The sequence below is a fragment of the Muscardinus avellanarius genome (assembly GCF_963383645.1).
Source record: "Muscardinus avellanarius genome assembly, chromosome: 8".
In the NCBI taxonomy this organism is placed as follows: Eukaryota; Metazoa; Chordata; class Mammalia; order Rodentia; family Gliridae; genus Muscardinus; species Muscardinus avellanarius.
Window position 1 is genome coordinate 89,680,383 of NC_137794.1, and position 18,114 is coordinate 89,698,496.

Genomic DNA, 18,114 nt, shown 5'->3' on the forward strand with positions numbered 1-18,114 from the left:
AATGTTCGTGGAAACCTTGTCAAAAATAACTTGACAATATAGGGAAGAATTAAGCTCTAGGCTTTTATTTAACTCCAATGGTTTATATATCTGCCTTTAGAATAGTACTACACTGTTTCAATTATTGTAGCTTTATATGGTTTGAAATCAGAAAATATATATCTTCTAGCTTTGTTCTTTTTCAAGATCGTTTTGGGTACCTAGACTCCATATTCCATATTAGGATAGATTTTTTTCTGAAAAATAAATATATAAATATATGATAGTTTCACCTAAAAAATAGAAAAAAAATATTCTCTGGTAAGAAAGAAAGCAAAAAGAAATATTGAAATGTTATCTTTAAGTCATCAAAAGCTTGGTATCAGACAAATGAAACTGTTATGGGAGATTATCATTTTTAATTTTAGATAAATTGCCATAATACTAGATGTCAACTACTAAGCCAAGCATGGGAGGGAGGGATAGGGAGAGAATGGGGTGGGGATTGGGTGGGGGCTGACTGGGAAAAGTGTGCATGTATGTCTACAAAAGTATGTATCCTACTATGATGTATGAATACAGTGCACCAATAAAAAATAAATTAAAAAAAAAAAAAAAAAAGAAAATACAGCTGGGCGTGGTGGCGCAGGCTTGTAATCCCCGCGCTTGGGAGGCAGAGACTGGAGGATCGTGCTGGTTTGGAGCCAGCCTCTCTGGCGTAAGAGACCCCGTTTCCCTCCCCCCCCAAAAAAATAATATATATGTATGTATATAAAATAGGTCTGGGAGTGTAGCCCCAGAGGTAGAAGGGCTTCCAGGAATCCCAGTACCACAAAAAAAAAAAAAAAGAAAGAAAATACAGAGCATTACTTTCCAAGAAGTCAATATGACCAGCAATCCAGTAAAGTTTTTGTTTTGTTTTTTTAACAAATACATCTCCTCTTAGGCTTGACTGACCTGTTGTCATCAAGATGTTAGGGGTTCAATGTACGAAGAAATAACATCTTAGATGTTATTTGAAGGAAGAACAGTTGGACAAGCACTTAGCAGGCACCCAGACCTCTAATGCTCTTTCACCTTTAATATCCATGATCTACACCCATGCTTTGTCAATTTTTTTTTTTTTTTTCAGGTCTGGGGATGGAACCCAGGGGCATTTGACCGCCGAGCTACACCCCCCTGCCCATTTTTTTTTTCTTTTTATTTTGAAACAGGGCCTCACTAAGAGCTGAGGCTGTTCGTGAACTGCGATCCTGTGGTCTCAGCCTCCGGAATGCTGGGATTACAAGCATGTGCCACCGCGCCCGGAATTATTTCTGAACTTTCTAAACTCCTTGCAGGATTTACAATAGCCTTTGGCGCCTTCTGACATTTCATATATACCCCTTCTTTCTTCCAAGGCCTGTAGGGGGAGGGCACTGGAGATTGAACACAAGGGGCTTTCTACCTCAAAGCTATACCCCCAGCCCTCATTCATTCATTCACTCATTCAAGGTACTAGAAACTGAACTCAGGGACATTCTACCTCTGAGCTACACACCCAGCCCTACTTTATTTTTATTTTGAAACAGGGTCTCGCTAAATCACTAATGCTGGTCTTGAACCTGAGATCTTTCTTTCTCAGCCTCCCAATGACTGGGATTATAGGCATGTACCACCCTGTCCAGATCCAAAATATTTTCAAGTCTTATGTTCTCTGTTGGCTGCCATTAATGAATCCTGCAACGCCTTCACCATGACGTGGCTCTAATCACATACAAGGTTTAGATTCTGTGTTGCACAGTTGGTGGATGGTGGGGAGTACTCCCCCTAACCCTGTGTTCTCAGTAAGTAGCAGGTAAGTTTGAGACCTGGCCAATTTGTAAATAAATTGAAATGACACTCTCAAATCTGACTTTAGCCACAGCTGGTCCACCATGGGCTGCATCTGAAATGCTAAACTAGTGTGCTCCCCTGTGAGGCTTCACCGGATTATAAGATCAAAGTCATCTGAATCTCAAAGGTCTCTCAACACTAAAAATAGCTCCATCTACCACTTAATTTATGTTAATACTTTCAATGGTAGGGCCATCTCTTCTACTTTTACTTTAGTTCTTTCCTAATATTGTTTGTGGCTTATATACAGTGACAAAGCATTTGGCATTATATACCATACATAAAGACACACACACACACACACACACACACACACACACACACACACACACACACAGAGGGCATCTTCACAAGGAGGTTGGGGACTGGGAAGCCATTGTGGGTTTTTTTTTTGTTTGTTTTTTGGGGGTTTTTTTTGGTACTAAAGATTGAACGCATGGGCATTTTACCTCCGAGTTATAATCCCCCAGAATTTTTTTGAAACAGGTTCTCATTAAATTGTTGAGGCTGGCCTTATACCTGAAAGCCTCCTGTCTCAGCCTCCTAAGTAACGGGATTACAGGGATTGTAAATTGTGCCCAGCTAGAAAAGGTCAGTTACAAAAGAAACTTCTGGATCTATTCTCAGTGTTAAGTATATCAGTACACAATAAGCTTTCAATTTCAGTCATTTAATTACATTTTATGGAGAACTATATAAATTTTAATATTTTAAGAGTGGCATAAAGCATATTTGCTTAATCAATTACAATGACTACTGTATACGTAGACAATCTGAGATCATTATTTAAAAAAAACCTAAATGCGGATCTCAACTGAGGAAGTGACATATTGTCTCATGTACTAGGTTATTAAATTTTTAAAAGAAATAAAATCTAAATTACAAGTTCAAACATTATTTTCTTAGGTAGAAATGTCTCTTTAACACACATGCCCACATACTACGCCCAGGATAGGCTTTCACAATGTAATAAATTTCCTGCTAAAATAAGTGACTTTAATACATAAGACCGCTTCCTGATATTTCCCATTTCACGTGTGGATGTTAAAGAAACCCCAAATGCCCCCTGCTCCTCATAAAAGCCTGTTGGAAGGCAGCTGCGAGTGCTGCTTCTGCCTTCTTCAGAGAGAAACATACCCTAAGTGGTGATAGTGACTATCTTAAACAAAAATGGGTCCAGGAAGTCTACCTTTGCAATTTAAAAGGAAGAAAAATCTATCTTCATGGTTTAAATCAAAATAATTTCTGTAGCAATCGAGTAGTAGGAAAAAACAAAATTTAGAACTATGAGCAAATAAAAACCACTTTGTATACCATAAAAGAACGAAAATAGGCCAACAAGGGCCGGTATGAGTGCCTGACTCAGTGACAGCAGTCTAAGCATTGCACAGGACAGCGTGCAGCAATCTCCCCTTGGAACATTTTGTGCAACCTTTTGACAGATGAAAAGCACCGTCCAGCATGCTTTGATGAGGCCTCTTATACCTGCGCCCAGCCTAGGACAGTGAGATCACACCGCTCCAATTAGGTCTGCAGGGGCGTTGCATTCCAATGCCCTCACCGTGGACAGCTTAACATTATGAATAAAAATTCGCTTGAGAAACTCCACATGCCCCAGTATGCCCTTCATCGCAGGGACACGGTATCATCCTTGATGATTACAGCAAACACGGCTTGTGCTTGTGTTAGGACTGTTCTGAGTAGTTTCTTAACTAACTCATTCAATCCTCGAGAGCATATCCACCACCAACCTGGATTAAAAAAGAAAGACACTAGAGCCAGGCATGGTTATAATCCTAGTACTTGGGAGGCTAGACAGGAAGATTGCAGGTTACAGCCTCAGCAACTTAGCGAAACTCATAACAACATACGGAGATCCTGTTTCTATATTAGAGTATTTTTCTTTCTTTTCTTTCTTTTTCTTTTCTTTTCTTTTTTTTTTTTTTTTTTTTTTTTTACTGGAGATGGAACCCAGGGGACTTCTACCTCTAGGCTACACCCTCAGCCTTATTTTTATTTTTTGGAAACAAGGTCTCACTAAGTGGCTGAGGCTGGCTTCCAACCTTTGATCCTCCTGTCTCAGCCTCCCAAGTACTAAGATTACAAGCATGCACCACTATAACTGGCCAACACAAAACAATTTTTAAAAGGGCTGGTGGGGGAGTGGTTGTCGTTGTGAGGTAGAAAGCCCCTCGGTTCAATCCTCAGTAACACGCACACAGAATAATAGTCATCATCATCATCATCATCATCATCAAAAAAGAAGACGCTGAAAAAAGAATGATTAAGTGACTTGACCAAGATACCACAGTAGCAAGTGGAGGAGGTGAGACTGGAATCCAGGCAGGAAGCCCCAGCATTCTTGCACAAACTAGTAATTAGTATTATTCCTAACTGAGTAATCATAGTTTTGAGCACAGACCTTACAGCTTCACACGTGCTCAGTTTCAATATAATAATCTTGAGGAGAAATCAAAGACACTCTTCCTGGGTTGGTCCCACTGAACATCCATACTGCCCTTTTCATCTTGGCCTTGATCTACTAGTTGTGCACACACTAGCGGCAAGGAGAGGAAAAGAAGAGGAGAGCAACGCCGCCAGAGGTCAGCCCTCACTAATGAAGCCTGCAGTCACAGCAATGGAGCCATGGTCCCTCATGAGCAGACTCAGTGCTAGGATTACAGGCATGCACCACCACACCAGCAGAATATGGATTTTCTAATATTTTGTCTGGCTGCATGTGTGTTTGTGTAAATACATATGTACATGAGTATGTGTTTGTGTGGGGCTACTCAAATGTACACAGAATAGTATTTATATCTATATTTCCTTCAAAAAAGTGTTTGGGCAAAATAAGATATAAACTGAGTAAACTTGCTCAGATTCAGGACAATAACCATTTCAGTTTTCCTATTGGTTTCTGTTAGCAGGTACACTTGACACCAATTAAATCTTCCAAGATGGTCAAATTGAAGAGCCTCAAATAGAAAATGGATCGAAACCAGTTAACACTGACTGCACACAGGGACTACCCAGAGATTTTAACACCCACTGCCACCTGGCTCCTACCCTCAAAATTCTCTGCTAATTGCTTGGGCCAGGCCTGGGTGTTTGTGAGATTTAAAAGGTTCCCAGGTGATTTCAACTGCTGCCAAGATTGAGAACCAATGATCTGAATGAACAATGCTCCAGTACATAAGCTCAATAATTGTTCCAGCAATGTAACCTTGGGCCTGAACAGTGAGCTATATTTAAATGAACCCACCAGGGCTGTGGTTAAAGATGTCATTGTGCTGCTTTATAGCATTTACTAGGAATAAAACCAATCCAGCCAGGCGTGGTGGCACACTCTGGTAATCCCTGTGCTTGGGAGGCGGAGAAGCTAGCCCTGCTGGCTTAAGAGACCCTGTTTCAAAATATAAAATAGGTCTGGGAGTGTAGCCCGGAGGTAGAAGGGCTTCCAGGAACCCCAGTACCACCAAAAAACAAAACAAAACAAACAAACAACCCCCCACAAACACACACGCACACACAAAAAAACCATAAAACACAAAAAACAAACAAACAAACAAACAAAAACCAATCCAGCTGTAAAACAGGAAGCGGGCAACCAGGTCCTCTCTGTCATGTCTGTTACCTGAAAGACAGGTCTGAGCACCAGGGACCCTGAAGAGCAGCCAAGCTTTCTGCCACGGGGACACATCCTATAGCCCATTATGCATGATACTGTGACAGACCTTGAGTTGGGGTGTATGGGGACAATAAAGGAAAGAGTTCTTTCTAGAATGTCACCTTGAAATTTAGACTTATCCCAGAGCACAGCTTCCTTCTATATCCAACACCTGGTCAAGGAGACAGTTTTATATTCAGGAAGCTAGGTCACATTATAGAAGGATTCTCTTTCCGGAAAGTAAACTTCAAACAGGAGGCTTTTGGAACCATTAAAAAACAAAAGTTAAAAAAAAAATACAAGTCACAAAAGAAGGTGTTTTAGAATAGCAAATCTCAAATATAGCAAGTCTAAAATATAGAGAAATTACAAACAACCCTTGCAAAGTGCAGTTCCTGAGAGATGGGCTCTTAGGACGACACTTTCTGTTCCTAATCCACTCCAGAACACAGGCTCCACAGGAGATCAATGCTAAGAGGTAAAAGAGAAAGAGTAAAGAAGCCCATATTACAGCCAAATGAAAACCCCAGGGCTGGAGGTGTAGCTCTGCAGTAGAGCACTTGCCCAGTATGGGTGAGACCGCCCAGTTCCTTCTCCAGCACCACAGAACACAACCAAACACAAAAACCTCCTCATTAAATCTGGGCTCTGGGATTAACACTACCTCCATGTTTTCCAAATTTAAGTGAGTGCTGTTTTGCACCAAACAGGCACTATTTCACTTTGAGGTGATTACACTGCTTTGCTGGAAAAACAAACAAAAATCTAGTGGAATGGCTCCATGAAAACCAAACAGTACAAGTGTTGGTGAGGATTCGGGGCAACTGGACTCCACGGGCACTGCTTGCAGGAATGTAAAACTGTACAGACACTCTGGATAACTTTCTGACAATTTCTTATACAGGTACAGCTGAGCCAGTAAGTCTACCCCTAGATACTTATTTACCTTAGATAAATAAAAACTATGTTCACATAAAAACCTGGCACGTGAATGTTTATGGCAGAATTGTTCATCATTATCCAAACCTGGGACTAACTCCATGGTCTTCCCTGGGCAGATGGACAGATAATCCCTGGTACTTTCACACAATGGCAAAGTACCCATCAATACGGAAAGAGAGCCCTGGATACACACAGCAGCAGGACTGAATCTCAAAAGCAATAAACTAAGGGGGAAAAAGATTCAGACTCAAAAGGTTACACAGTGGAATCCACTTTTATGATACTCTGTAAAAGGAAAAACTAGAAAAATGACAGACAGATCAGTGGTCTCTGGGTGTCAGGAGTAGGAGCAGAGCCTCGCTGCCAAGGTATGGCATAAGGGCACTTTGGGGGGTAATAAGAACTCTTCTGGATCATGGTTATAATGGCAGTTACAGTACACACACACACACACACACACACACACACACACACACACACACACACAGTAAGTTAGGTATACAAACTTAAAGCTTTAAAAAATTCCTCCAGTTGGGTGTAGTGGCGCAGTCCTTGCTTGGGAGGCGGAGACAAGAGGATCGCGCTGGTTCGAAGCCAGCCTCACTGGCTTAAGAGACCCTCTTTCCAAATAAAAATATAAAATAATAGGGCTGAGAGTGTAGCCTGGCGGTAGAAGGGTTTCCAAAAACCCCAGTACCACAAAAATAAAATAAAATAAAATAAAATAAAAATAAATAAAAAGACTAAAAAATAGGGCTGAAGGTATAACTATGAATGCCCTTGGGTTCCATCCTGAGTATCCAAAATATATATATACATATTATATAATATATAATATTATATATATATATATAAATATATAATAAAAATTCCTCCACCTGTTAAAGGATTTTCAATTGTTTCCTTTCAGCAGCAATCTCTATGGAAAGGTCCATTCCATGTGCGGGTGGCAGTGCCCACCTGTAAACATGCCTACAGCTTTTTTTTTTTTTTTTGTACTTGGATTGATTGAACTCAGGGACACTCTACCTTTAAGCTACACCCCCAGACTGGTTTTATTTTTTATTTTGAAACAGGGTCTCACTAAATTGCAGAGGACCTCACACTAAGTTGCTGAGGCTGGCCGCAAACACCGTGGACCCCTGTCTCAGCCTCCCAATAATCCTGGGGTTACAGATGTGCACCGCCATGCCTGGCCACACCTAAAGCTTTCGAAGTTCTGTCTTCAGCCTTTGACTCTGTGACTTCTGTGGGGCTCTTGGCGGGGTGAGTGAGCACTGCCCACTTGGGTATTCCCATCTCTTTGCTGCTCTTCCACCTCATCCCCTCACAATCCTGCTTTCTGGGCTCCCCTCATTTCCAACACCTCAATCATTATTCCCCTGTGGGAGGAATCCTAGAGTTCTTAGGATTTTCTCTTTAGTCTCCTTCTGGTTGCCTACTAACATACTTCCACTCATAGGTGGAAGTATCTCTGACCACATATTTTCACATCTAGAAACGTTTTCTTCTCTTTTTTCCATTTCAAAATCAGGTCTTCCTCGTTAATATTTTCATGCCAAGTTTAACCCAACAAGCCAGACTCAAACTTGGAGCAAAATCTCATGCATCCCCTTTTTACCTGCGGTCCTTTGACACAGGCCTCAGTGGGTGGAATCTGAATTGATCATTCTCTTTCTGCCACCGCCTTGCCAATGCCTGCCTGGATTTCTGCAGTAACTGAAAAACTGGTCTGTAGGTCACAAAACTCTTCTTCAATTCATTTTCAACTCTATACCACTACTCTGAAAGGAAGATTGGTGGGGTAGAAGACCTATCACTCCTCTGGTATCAGAGATTTGGCCCGTGGTTCTTCATGTGCTCTTCACCCAAAGAAGCAAAAACCAATGGAAGAGGACTTCCCCAGTGGCGAAACTTGCTTTCCTTAAAGGAACAGCTGAACTCTTTTGCCAGAACCATCAACTGAGATTGAGATTGATGGACACAGAATTACCTATTAACAATGCATTATTCAAGACAGACTATTTTCAAGAAATCATCAACAGATCCCCAGAGAATAAGGAGCTTGGTTTCAGCCTTTCCACAACTGGACCTTAAGGCACTATCATTCCTAACCAATCTTTCAGGACTCTTTCTTTGAGTCTTATACATTTGTTAAAATGGCCAAGACCAACATTTTACTTTTTCCACATCTGCACCTTTTTCTGCCTTTTTTCTATCTAACTTTATTATTATCATCATTATTATTATTATTATTATTATTATTATTATTAGTGGTGGTGGTACTGGGGTTCCTGGAAGTCCTTCTACCTCCGGGCTACACTCCCAGACCTATTTCATACTTTTTACTTGGAAACGGGGTCTCTTAAGCCAGCGCGGCTGGCTTCGAGCCTGCGTGATCCTCCTGTCTCCACCTCCCAAGTGCGGGATTTACAAGCGTGTGCCACCATGCCCGACTAATTTTATATTTAATGTACCCACTGTTTCAAGTTTAACTCAGGTGCTATTCCCTGGGGTGTTCCATGATGGCCAAGTGATTTTTTCTTCTACTCAACTCATAATTTGTAATTATTTATGGACTTTGTCTTGCTTCCTAAATCCAGGGACCATATCTTCATCATCTTTCTAGCCACTGTCATGTGTGATATATGAGGCACACATTTCTTGGTCAAATTATCCTAAGCTTCAGTATTACAGATTCTTAAATCAACGCAGATGAGTTTTTACAAATAACTCCTTTAAGTGATTATTTTTCGGGTATCAGGACACAAAGATGTCAGGATTTTTTTTAGAGACCATGCCAATGTGAATTAGTGTTTCACACACATGCCTCACTAATGATGGCACATGAACCCAAACTGCTCACACTACTGCCTAAGTGAATATTAATTCTTTCACTTACTAAGCAAGAGGTAGAATCAGTCAGTAGGATGCCAAGAAAGCTATCCAGATACCTGAATAAAACCATCTCAGCTTTTATTTATTTATTTATTTTTTTACTTTTGGTGGTACTGGGCTTCCTGGAAGCCCTTCTACCTCCGGGCTACACTCCCTGACCTATTTTTACATTTTTATTTGGAAACAGGGTCTCCTAAGCCAGCGCGCGCGGCTGGCTTCGAACCTGCGGGATCCTCCTGTCTCTGCCTCCCAAGCGTGGGGATTACAAGCATGCGCCACCACCCATCTCAGCTTTTAAGTCCTGAATTTCAAAAGGGTTAAGCATAATACCAAGCTACAGTTTGAGCCCCTATCTTGCAATTTAAGTTGCAGATATTTAATATAGGACCTTAGAGCTAAGTGAGACCTTTTAACTTGGAAAGATTCAATGAACAGATTACTCAAGATCACAAAGGAAGCCATGTTTTTCCACTACCCAATTTCAGGTTCTCATTTATTTCTCCCAAAAGAATATCAACAGAAGTCATAGGCGTTACATTTCTTTCCTTGCACATCAACATTATGGTACGATGAATTAATCAAGAGAAGCTTTAAATTTGCTTTTCATTCATTAGGTTTTTAAAAGGACATTATCAAACTGTAAAATCAGCTTTGTGCAATCACTCTGAGCATAGGCATCAAATTAAATATACAAAGTTTGGACAGTTTTTGATCACCCATCTATTTGACTACTCAAAACAACAGCTTGAAAAGGATGTGACATCCTCTAGTGGTGAAATAAAAAACTTGTTTTTAAGGCAATTGCTTTTTTCCTCCCCCCTCTCAGTTCTTGCTTACCTTTGAATATGGACAAGAACAATATTATATGTAGTCCATTGAAAGAACTGCTCATCTTGAACAAAATGTTCTCATAGCAAGGAATGTAACTGTTACCTTGGTGTAGAAAATAAGTATATAATCACAGAAATATCTTTTTAAATGTCGAACTTATTTAATACCTTTAAATAGGAGTACATCACCAATTTTAAATCTATCTCTGACATACATATACACTGCACCCACATATGCATACAATTCTGAACACATTACAGGTAGTATTTTATAATAACCCGAGATTCTAAAGTGCCCTAAAATTAGATTATGGTCTTCCCACATGGACACAAAAACTAAAAGGCCATTTACAAGTAAATTCTACCAACTGAGTATGCTGGTGCATGCCTCTAATCCCAGTACTTGGGAGGCTGAGACAGGAAAATTGCAGGTTCAAGGCCAGCCTCAACAACTCAGTAAGAACCTCCACAACTTAACAAGACTTTATTTCAAAATAAAAAATAAAAAGGGCTCAGGTGTAACTCAGAGATAGAGCACGCCTAAATTTAATCCCCAGTACCAACAAAACAAAAACAAACAAAAACTCACAAAAAGCAAAAGAGTAGACTCAACCTCGTAATACTGAAATCCAGTAAAATGAACCAAGAAACGCTGTCATTTGAGGTGGCAATTTTCCCCTCTAGATGGTGATAAAAGACAGAACTCTCCTGTAGCTCCCCTTCAAATAACAAAAAAAAAATCTCCAAACAAATATGATCATTAAAAACAATGACTTGCAGCACTTGGATGTAAGGTAAAACTAAAGCTCCATATTCTTATGGGTCATATGTTTTAAGTATATGAACAAATTCAAGCAAACTTCCCTATCTCTCAAAATAGTGTTATCTAGATTAAGACATAACTTTTTATCTTTTTTGGCACCTGCAGGGACAGGTAATTCTGAGCACTAAAAGCATTAATAATCTAGTAATCCAGGGATAGAAGAATATGGGGGAAGAATACGCGGGGCCAGAAACACATTTTAGTTAAGTTTTAAAGTATAATTAATCCCATATTTTAAGAACATAAACTGTCACTTGGAAACTGAAATTTCTGGGCAAAGGTGTATTAGAATTAAACTAGAATTACTACCAATTTACTATAAATTACACAAAGTCTACTATGAAGGAGACACAGCCAGTGTAACTCCACTCTAAATAAAAAGAAATATTCACTGGCACATGGTTGATTTGTATATTAATTGTTAGAAACACGCCGGTTCGTTTCTTAACATGTTCAGACACTGAATCTACAAGTTCGTAGCTTATGTTTGAACAAGTTCCAATGCATATTCTAGAAAGCTTATTTGTCTTTGAGCATAAATGGATGTGTCTTAAATCACTAGAACAATTTTGTTGCAGGAGCGACTGTCAGGAATTCACAACTGCGTATGCGGCTTCCCTGCTGCCCTAGCGTAGGGGAGCCCAGTTCCAGCGCCCAACTCATCAAGTTCCCCGAAGCAATTAACGCTGGCATCTCTTCCCCACCCAAACCAAAATAATGACTGACCGATCTTTCAAACACATTAAGACAACAATCAACCACCCTACTGGAAGTAGCATGACTTAAAAGTAAACAAGGTCAAGCCACCTAGTCAGTCTTAACCTCAGGTATTTTTGGCTGCCGGTGTAAAACACTACTTAAGGTGCCCAAACTCTTCTAGCAATAGCAGGTACATAATCTGCAAATACTATTAACCTCCCTGAACCTTTCGGATTAGAATGAGCACCTAAATCGATACCTGGAGGGGCCACCTAAATCGACACCTGGGGGTTTGGGGAATGATGACGAAGTGTCTCTTACATTTAGAAAATGTTTTCAACTGTGCACGTATGGAAGCGGTAAACAGCTTGCAACCGCTCTGTCTTCCATCTGAATTTCTTTTTAAAATACGAAACGGCCTCAGCCTCCCCCCCCCCCAGGCAAATGTAAGAAGGGACACGAACAGCTTAGGTGGCCACGAATAGAAGGGAAAGAAAAAGAAAAAGAAAAAAAGAGGGGGCTGGGAGGTAGGGTAGGATTCGCAGGGTAGTCTTTCGAGGGAGAAAACAAACATCGCAAGGGGAAAAACAGGCTCCAGATTATGAAGCCGGGGGTGCGGTGGGGGAGACGCTGGCCGCCGGTCCCCAGGGTGAGCCGGGTCCCTGCGAGCGTCGGCGCTGGCCGCGGGGGAGGGAGATCCTGGCCACAGAGGCCTGGCCAGCAAATCGGGGCGGCGGAGCCCACGCTTTCTTGGGGCTCGGGGCCCCGGCGCTCAGCGGGGGCTCTGCAGAACCTCCCCTCCCCCCCGGCCCGCACGGCGGCGCCCGGCCGGCCCCGAGCCCCCCCGCTCGCGCCCAGGTGAGCGCGGCCGCCCCGCTCCCGGGCTCCCCGGGCCGGGCGCACCTGGCGGGGCCGGGGGTCGCGAGGCCGCTCTCCGCGCGCGGGGTCCCCGCCGCCCCGGCCCGGCGGAGGCTCGTCCGCGCCCCTCCCCGCGCCGCCACCTGTTGCGGGGAGCGCAGCCGGGGCCGCGGGAGGGCGGGCGGGCGGGCGCACCCGGCCGGGAACGGCCGCCGCCGCGCGCAGCCCCGGCCCCCGCCGCGGGACCCCGCCGCCCGCCGCGCAGTCACCTGCTTCGCTCCGCGCCGCGCCGTCGCCGCCCCTGTGGCCGTCGCCGCCAGCTCCCAGCTCCGCCATGGTGCTCCGATGACGCGCCGGGAGAGCCGCTCCGCCCTCTTCCTCGGCCTCGCTCCGCCGGCCCCCGCCTCCCCGGCGGCCGGCCCAGACAGGTGAGCCCAAGGGGCGGGGGGAGGCGCGGCCGCCGCGAGAGCGCCCCCTGGCGGGCAGGTGCGGCGTGGCCGGCGGGCCGACCTCCCAGCCGCCGCGCACCCTGCTCTCCGGCCCGCAGCTTTGGGCCCCGCTGCCCACCGCTGCCCGCTGCTGTCCACCGCTGCCTGCAGCTCGAAGTCAGCGGGGACGTCGCCCTCCCCCCCCACCCCGAGAACTGGGGGCTGGGCACCGGCAGAGGCCTGAGGACGCGCTCTCCCTCCGAACTCCGAGGCAGCCAGGTCAGTTTCCGCTTTGCGGGCACTGGAGTTCCTGGTGACAGCCTCTAAGCAATCTTGTGCCACGTGGAGAGCCGAAGTTCGAGGGCTGAATTCCACGCCGGGGCAGTCGACCCGCGTGTTTAGGAAGCCATTGCTGGTGAACCCTGTCTTTTCCCCTGGACTGGCTATCTGGTGAGCTCCGGGGCACACAAGTTCGTGAAACTTGCGCCAACTGATGTGGCTGTTCTTATTCTTGGTTTCCGATTAGTACACTGCCTAGTGACAGCCGGCTTACTCGGGAAGACCAGGAAAAAAGCAACAGGGAACAACAACAACAAAAAAAATTAAACAGATTATAAACCAAGGAGGAACACATTTCTGCTCTAACAGGCAAAAAATAAATAAGCAACAAAATGGCTGAGAAGAAAATAACCTACATAAATGGAAACATTGGAACAAAATCGAGCAGCAACCTGTGCCTCCTGGCTACATAGAGATGCACTCCCACTCCTTGGATGAGCATAGCCAGCCAGCTCTGGACAGTTTAAAACCCTCTCAAGGACCACGGCAGAATGCCTTGGCCACTCAAGAGTGCCTGGCAGTGGTATTGGATTTCCTTCAAGGGCGACTGTTCTCACAGCCCTTTCATGGAAAGCCTGCCATTTTGAGCCCCAGAAGTGAAATGTTTTTGTTTGACTTACTGGTTTTCTGCTTGATTAGGTAGAATCTCCGGGACACTTCTGCTATGGTCTGTGCTTATGGCTTTGCCCACAGAGCTATTTCTATAATGGAAAGGCAAACTCAGTATTTAGCAGTGTGATATCCTAAATCACATTCAAATCAGTCTTACCAGGCTTCTTTTTTAAATTAATTAAAAAAATTTTTTTTGCCATACTGGGGATATAACTCAGGGGCATTGTACCTCCGAGCTACACCCCCGCCCTAATTTTTATTCTTTATTTTGAAACTGGATCTCACTGAGTTGCGAAGGGCCTCACTAAGTAACTGAGGCTGTCCCTGAACCGCCATCCTCCGGTCTCAGCCTCCGGAATGCTGGGATTACAAGCGTGCGCCACCACACCCGGCTTACCAGACTTCTAATCAATAAAAATAAAGCACAAAGTGAGCAGAGGTAGTTTTAGACCTCATACTGGGTCTCAGAAAAAATAGTATTTTTATCATATTGAATCACCAACATTTAAGACATTTTTTCTTTTTTGTGGGTACTGGGGATTGATCTACCTCTGAGCTACATCCCTAGACCTTTTTATTTTTTTATTTTGAAACAGGGTCTCACTAAGTTACTGCACATTGGCCTGGAACCTGTGCTCCTCCTGTCTCAGACTCCCAAGTTCTAGGGTTACAGGCAGTACACTGCTGTGCCCTGCTTTACGACACTTTGAACATCAGAGACTGTCTTAGCTGAATGTACAGAGTTGAACTATTTGGCTGAATGCCGAGAAAGGAAGGTGCTTTGCTTTCATCAACCTTTTGATTACCAATTGAGGAAGCAATGAGGGTTTTTTTGTCCAAAATAAAATGGAATCAAAAGTGGGCTGGGTGTGGTGGTACAATCCTGTCATCCCAGTGCATTGGGAGGCTGAGACAAAAGGATCACAGCTTTGAGATCAGCCTCACAAAGTTAGCAAGACCCTAAGCAACTTAGTGAAAACCTGTTCCAAAATTAAAAGGGCTGAGGATGTAGCTTAGAGATAGAATACCCTAAGGCCCATTTCCCAGTACCAAAAACAGAAAAAAATTAAAAACTAAAATATTAAGAAAAGAGAGAGAGGACTTATTGTTTAGGTTTGTTTTTTTTTTCATTTGTTTTGTTGTATGTTTATTTCTTTATATTCTCTCTCTCTCTCTCTCTCTCTCTCCTCTCTCTCTCTCTCTCTCTCTCTCTCTCTCTCTCTCTCTTCCTTCCTCTCTCTCTCTCTCTCTCTCTCTCTCTCTCTCTCTCTCTCTTGCTTTTTTGCTTTTTTTTTTTGGTACTGGGGACTGAACCGAGGGGCATTCTACCTTGGAGCTATACCCCTAGCCCTATTTTATATTTTACTTTGAAACAGGGTCTTACTAAGATGCCTCACTAAATTGTTAAAGCTGGCTTCAAACCTGCAATCCTCCTGTTTTAGCTTCCCAAGTACTGGGATTATAGGCATACACCACCATGCCCAGCTCACCTATTTTTTTTTTAATAATTTATGGTCTGGTCTGGTCCCAAGTTAAAGAAAAATAAATGCAATAAGGAACACACTGCCCTTAGACCCTGGAAGGACTATGTGTTCTAACCCTAATGGGGTGTCTGCAGCAGAGGGCGGTTTGTGACTATGCGGAGAATGGGTCCATCTGTTAAATGTCGAACACCATCCTGCTGTACCTCAAGCTGTACTTGAAACACGAAGCCATCTGTGTGGAGCTCCTACATCCGCCTCAAAGTCAACAAATCCTCTTGGTTCCCCTTTCTAGGGAAGGAGCTTGGACCCCTGACACACTCCCCTCCTGCCTCCCTCAAAACCTCACCCCTCTTCTCCCTAGTCCCTAAGTGCTGTCCTACACCACGGGTTCTGTCCCCGCAAGCACACTCAGGACTCTTGGGTTCTGAAAATGTCTTCCTGTGACTTCTAGTGCTCCCCAATCTCCTGTCATACGTTTTGTTCACCAAAAGTCATGAAAGCATGCACTTTTGGTACTTGGATCAAATCCAGGACCTCAGCAAGCACTAAACCGTTTGCCTGCAAGACTGTGGACTTCTGTGTCATTGTCTTTTTCAAAAGGTTTTCTTGCTTATCTATAAAAACTTCCAAGCCACAAAATCAAACTACTTCTTATTTCACTCCATCGTTCCCTGACAGGGTCTGTAGACTTGATTCTATAACATTTTCCTCTTGAGCCACCAATGGCCTTGTTTTTCTTCTTCTTTTATGTGGTACTAGGGATTGAAGCCAGGGGCATTCTACCTCGAGCTATTCTTCTAGCCCTTTTTATTTTTATTTTTGTTTTGAAAGAGGGTCTTGCTACGTTGCTGAGAATCTCACATTGCTGAGACTGGCCCCAAACCAGCGATCCTCCTGTGTCAGCCTCCCAAGCACTAGGATTAAGGTGTGTGCCACCATGCCTGGCTCTGTTTTTCCTTTCCTGTGTGGTTTGTCTCCTTTGTTGACATGGATTCTTCCTCCTTTCCCAATTCCTCCTTTTTCTGCCCCAAATTTTAGATCACAGCCTTTCTATCTCTACTGTCTCTCTCACACTTAATACTAGCTCCATCTAGGAGTCTCACAAATCTAGAATATTTACCCTTGCCCGTATTTTTGACGTCCTCCAATATTTCTCAGTAGTTTCAGCAGTTCTCTCTGCATGTCCTGCCATGAATTCCACATATCCCCAAATAACTCTCCTTATAAATTTCCTTTTGAATCCTCTTACATATATCTGACCTCTATCCAAGCGCATGTGTTGAAAGTAGGCCCCACTGCAGCAAGGTTGAGGGGAGGGCGGGCTGGGGGTGTCACTGGGGGCGGGGCCTTGAGGTCTGTATACATCTCCAGCCTCTTCCTATTGCTCTCTCTGCTTCTGGCTGCCATGACTGAGAGCAGCTTTCCTCCATCCACTTGGTCTCCTGTGCTTCACTGCTGTGGTTTCTGCCTTGGAGCTGGCTGACTACGGACTGAACCTCTGAAGCCACAAACCCAAAGAAACCTTTCTTCCTTCAAGTTCTTGTCAGGTACATTGGTCACAGCAACAAAAAAAGCTGACAAAACAGTCCCCAAATCTTCTCATTCCTGCCCCCTCACTTTCAACTTGCCCAACGCATGCCCTCGTGTCCGAACATCGTTCATATCTCAGACAGTTTCTGAATGGCTGTCCAACTCAGTTCCCCCTTTCATGTAGCCAAATTAATCTTGTAATATACAAAACTTGCTTATAAATCCTTAATAATTCCCTATTTCTGCATAATTTTTTTTGTGTGTGGGTCTGGGTATGAAACCCAGGGGCATTCTATCTCCATTATCTTTATTTTGAAACAGGATCTCACTAAGTTGCAGAGGGCCTCACTAAGTACCTGAGGCTGTCCGTGAACCTCGATCCTCCTGTCTCAGCCTCCTAAATGTGCATAAATATTAACCCACTCTTTTCCCAACCCCACTCCCTAATTGTTTGCGGTGCCCTTCCCAACCATTTTTTTTACTTTTTGCATTATAATTCACACTTCCAGCCACTTCCTTCAAGACACCTTTCAGATCTCCTCTTTCCTGTCTTTGTTCTTGGACCTATCTTGCCCTTGCCCACAGTGATTCCGTGGTCCCAACTTTTTAATGATGCCTTCTCTGCAAAATGCAAGTTAAGGTCTACCTCCTCCGTGGAGTCTTTTCTACCTTCCCTGGCTCCCAGTGGGACCATGAGTACTTGAAACTTGTCCAAATTTTCATATGAGACTGAGCAGGAATCCCTGCCAATCTGGTATACATTTCTGTGGCAGGGATTTTGTCTTCTACTTCTCTGTAGGGTTCCCATAAAGTCTGGCCCCATGAATTATTTTATTTGTTTACAGGTTACATGTTGTTATGGTTAGTAATAGAATGGCCCCTTGGGGAGCTCATAAGTTAGTGTTTGGAATGGATGTAATTGAATCTTGAGGGTTGTAATCCCAGCAGTGGATAAACCCATTGCGATGGGTGGTGTCCTGGGTCAGTCTGCGGCTGGTGAATGACCCTGGGGATTAGATGTGGTTCCTCCTCCCTCTGCTCTACTGCTTCAGTCCTCCAGGATGTGAGGAGCACAGCCCTTGTGCTCTCCCGCTCTCCACTTCCCGCCGCCGTGCCGTGAGGTCTGTGTTCCCCAGCCTTACATGGA

The 18,114-nt window shown here is 43.8% G+C and overlaps 1 protein-coding gene across 1 annotated transcript in view; it reads right to left on the minus strand.

Moving 5' to 3' along the window:
• Nucleotides 1–12,910, minus strand: part of MAP7 (microtubule associated protein 7) — a gene marked incomplete at both ends in the record, with an annotated part of 181,780 nt that extends 168,870 nt beyond the window's left edge. The window contains one exon of the mRNA XM_080700132.1: nucleotides 12,844–12,910. Coding sequence (XP_080556258.1) covers nucleotides 12,844–12,910 — 67 coding nt within the window. The remainder of the gene's footprint in view (nucleotides 1–12,843) is intronic.
• Nucleotides 12,911–18,114: the final 5,204 nt, after the last annotated feature.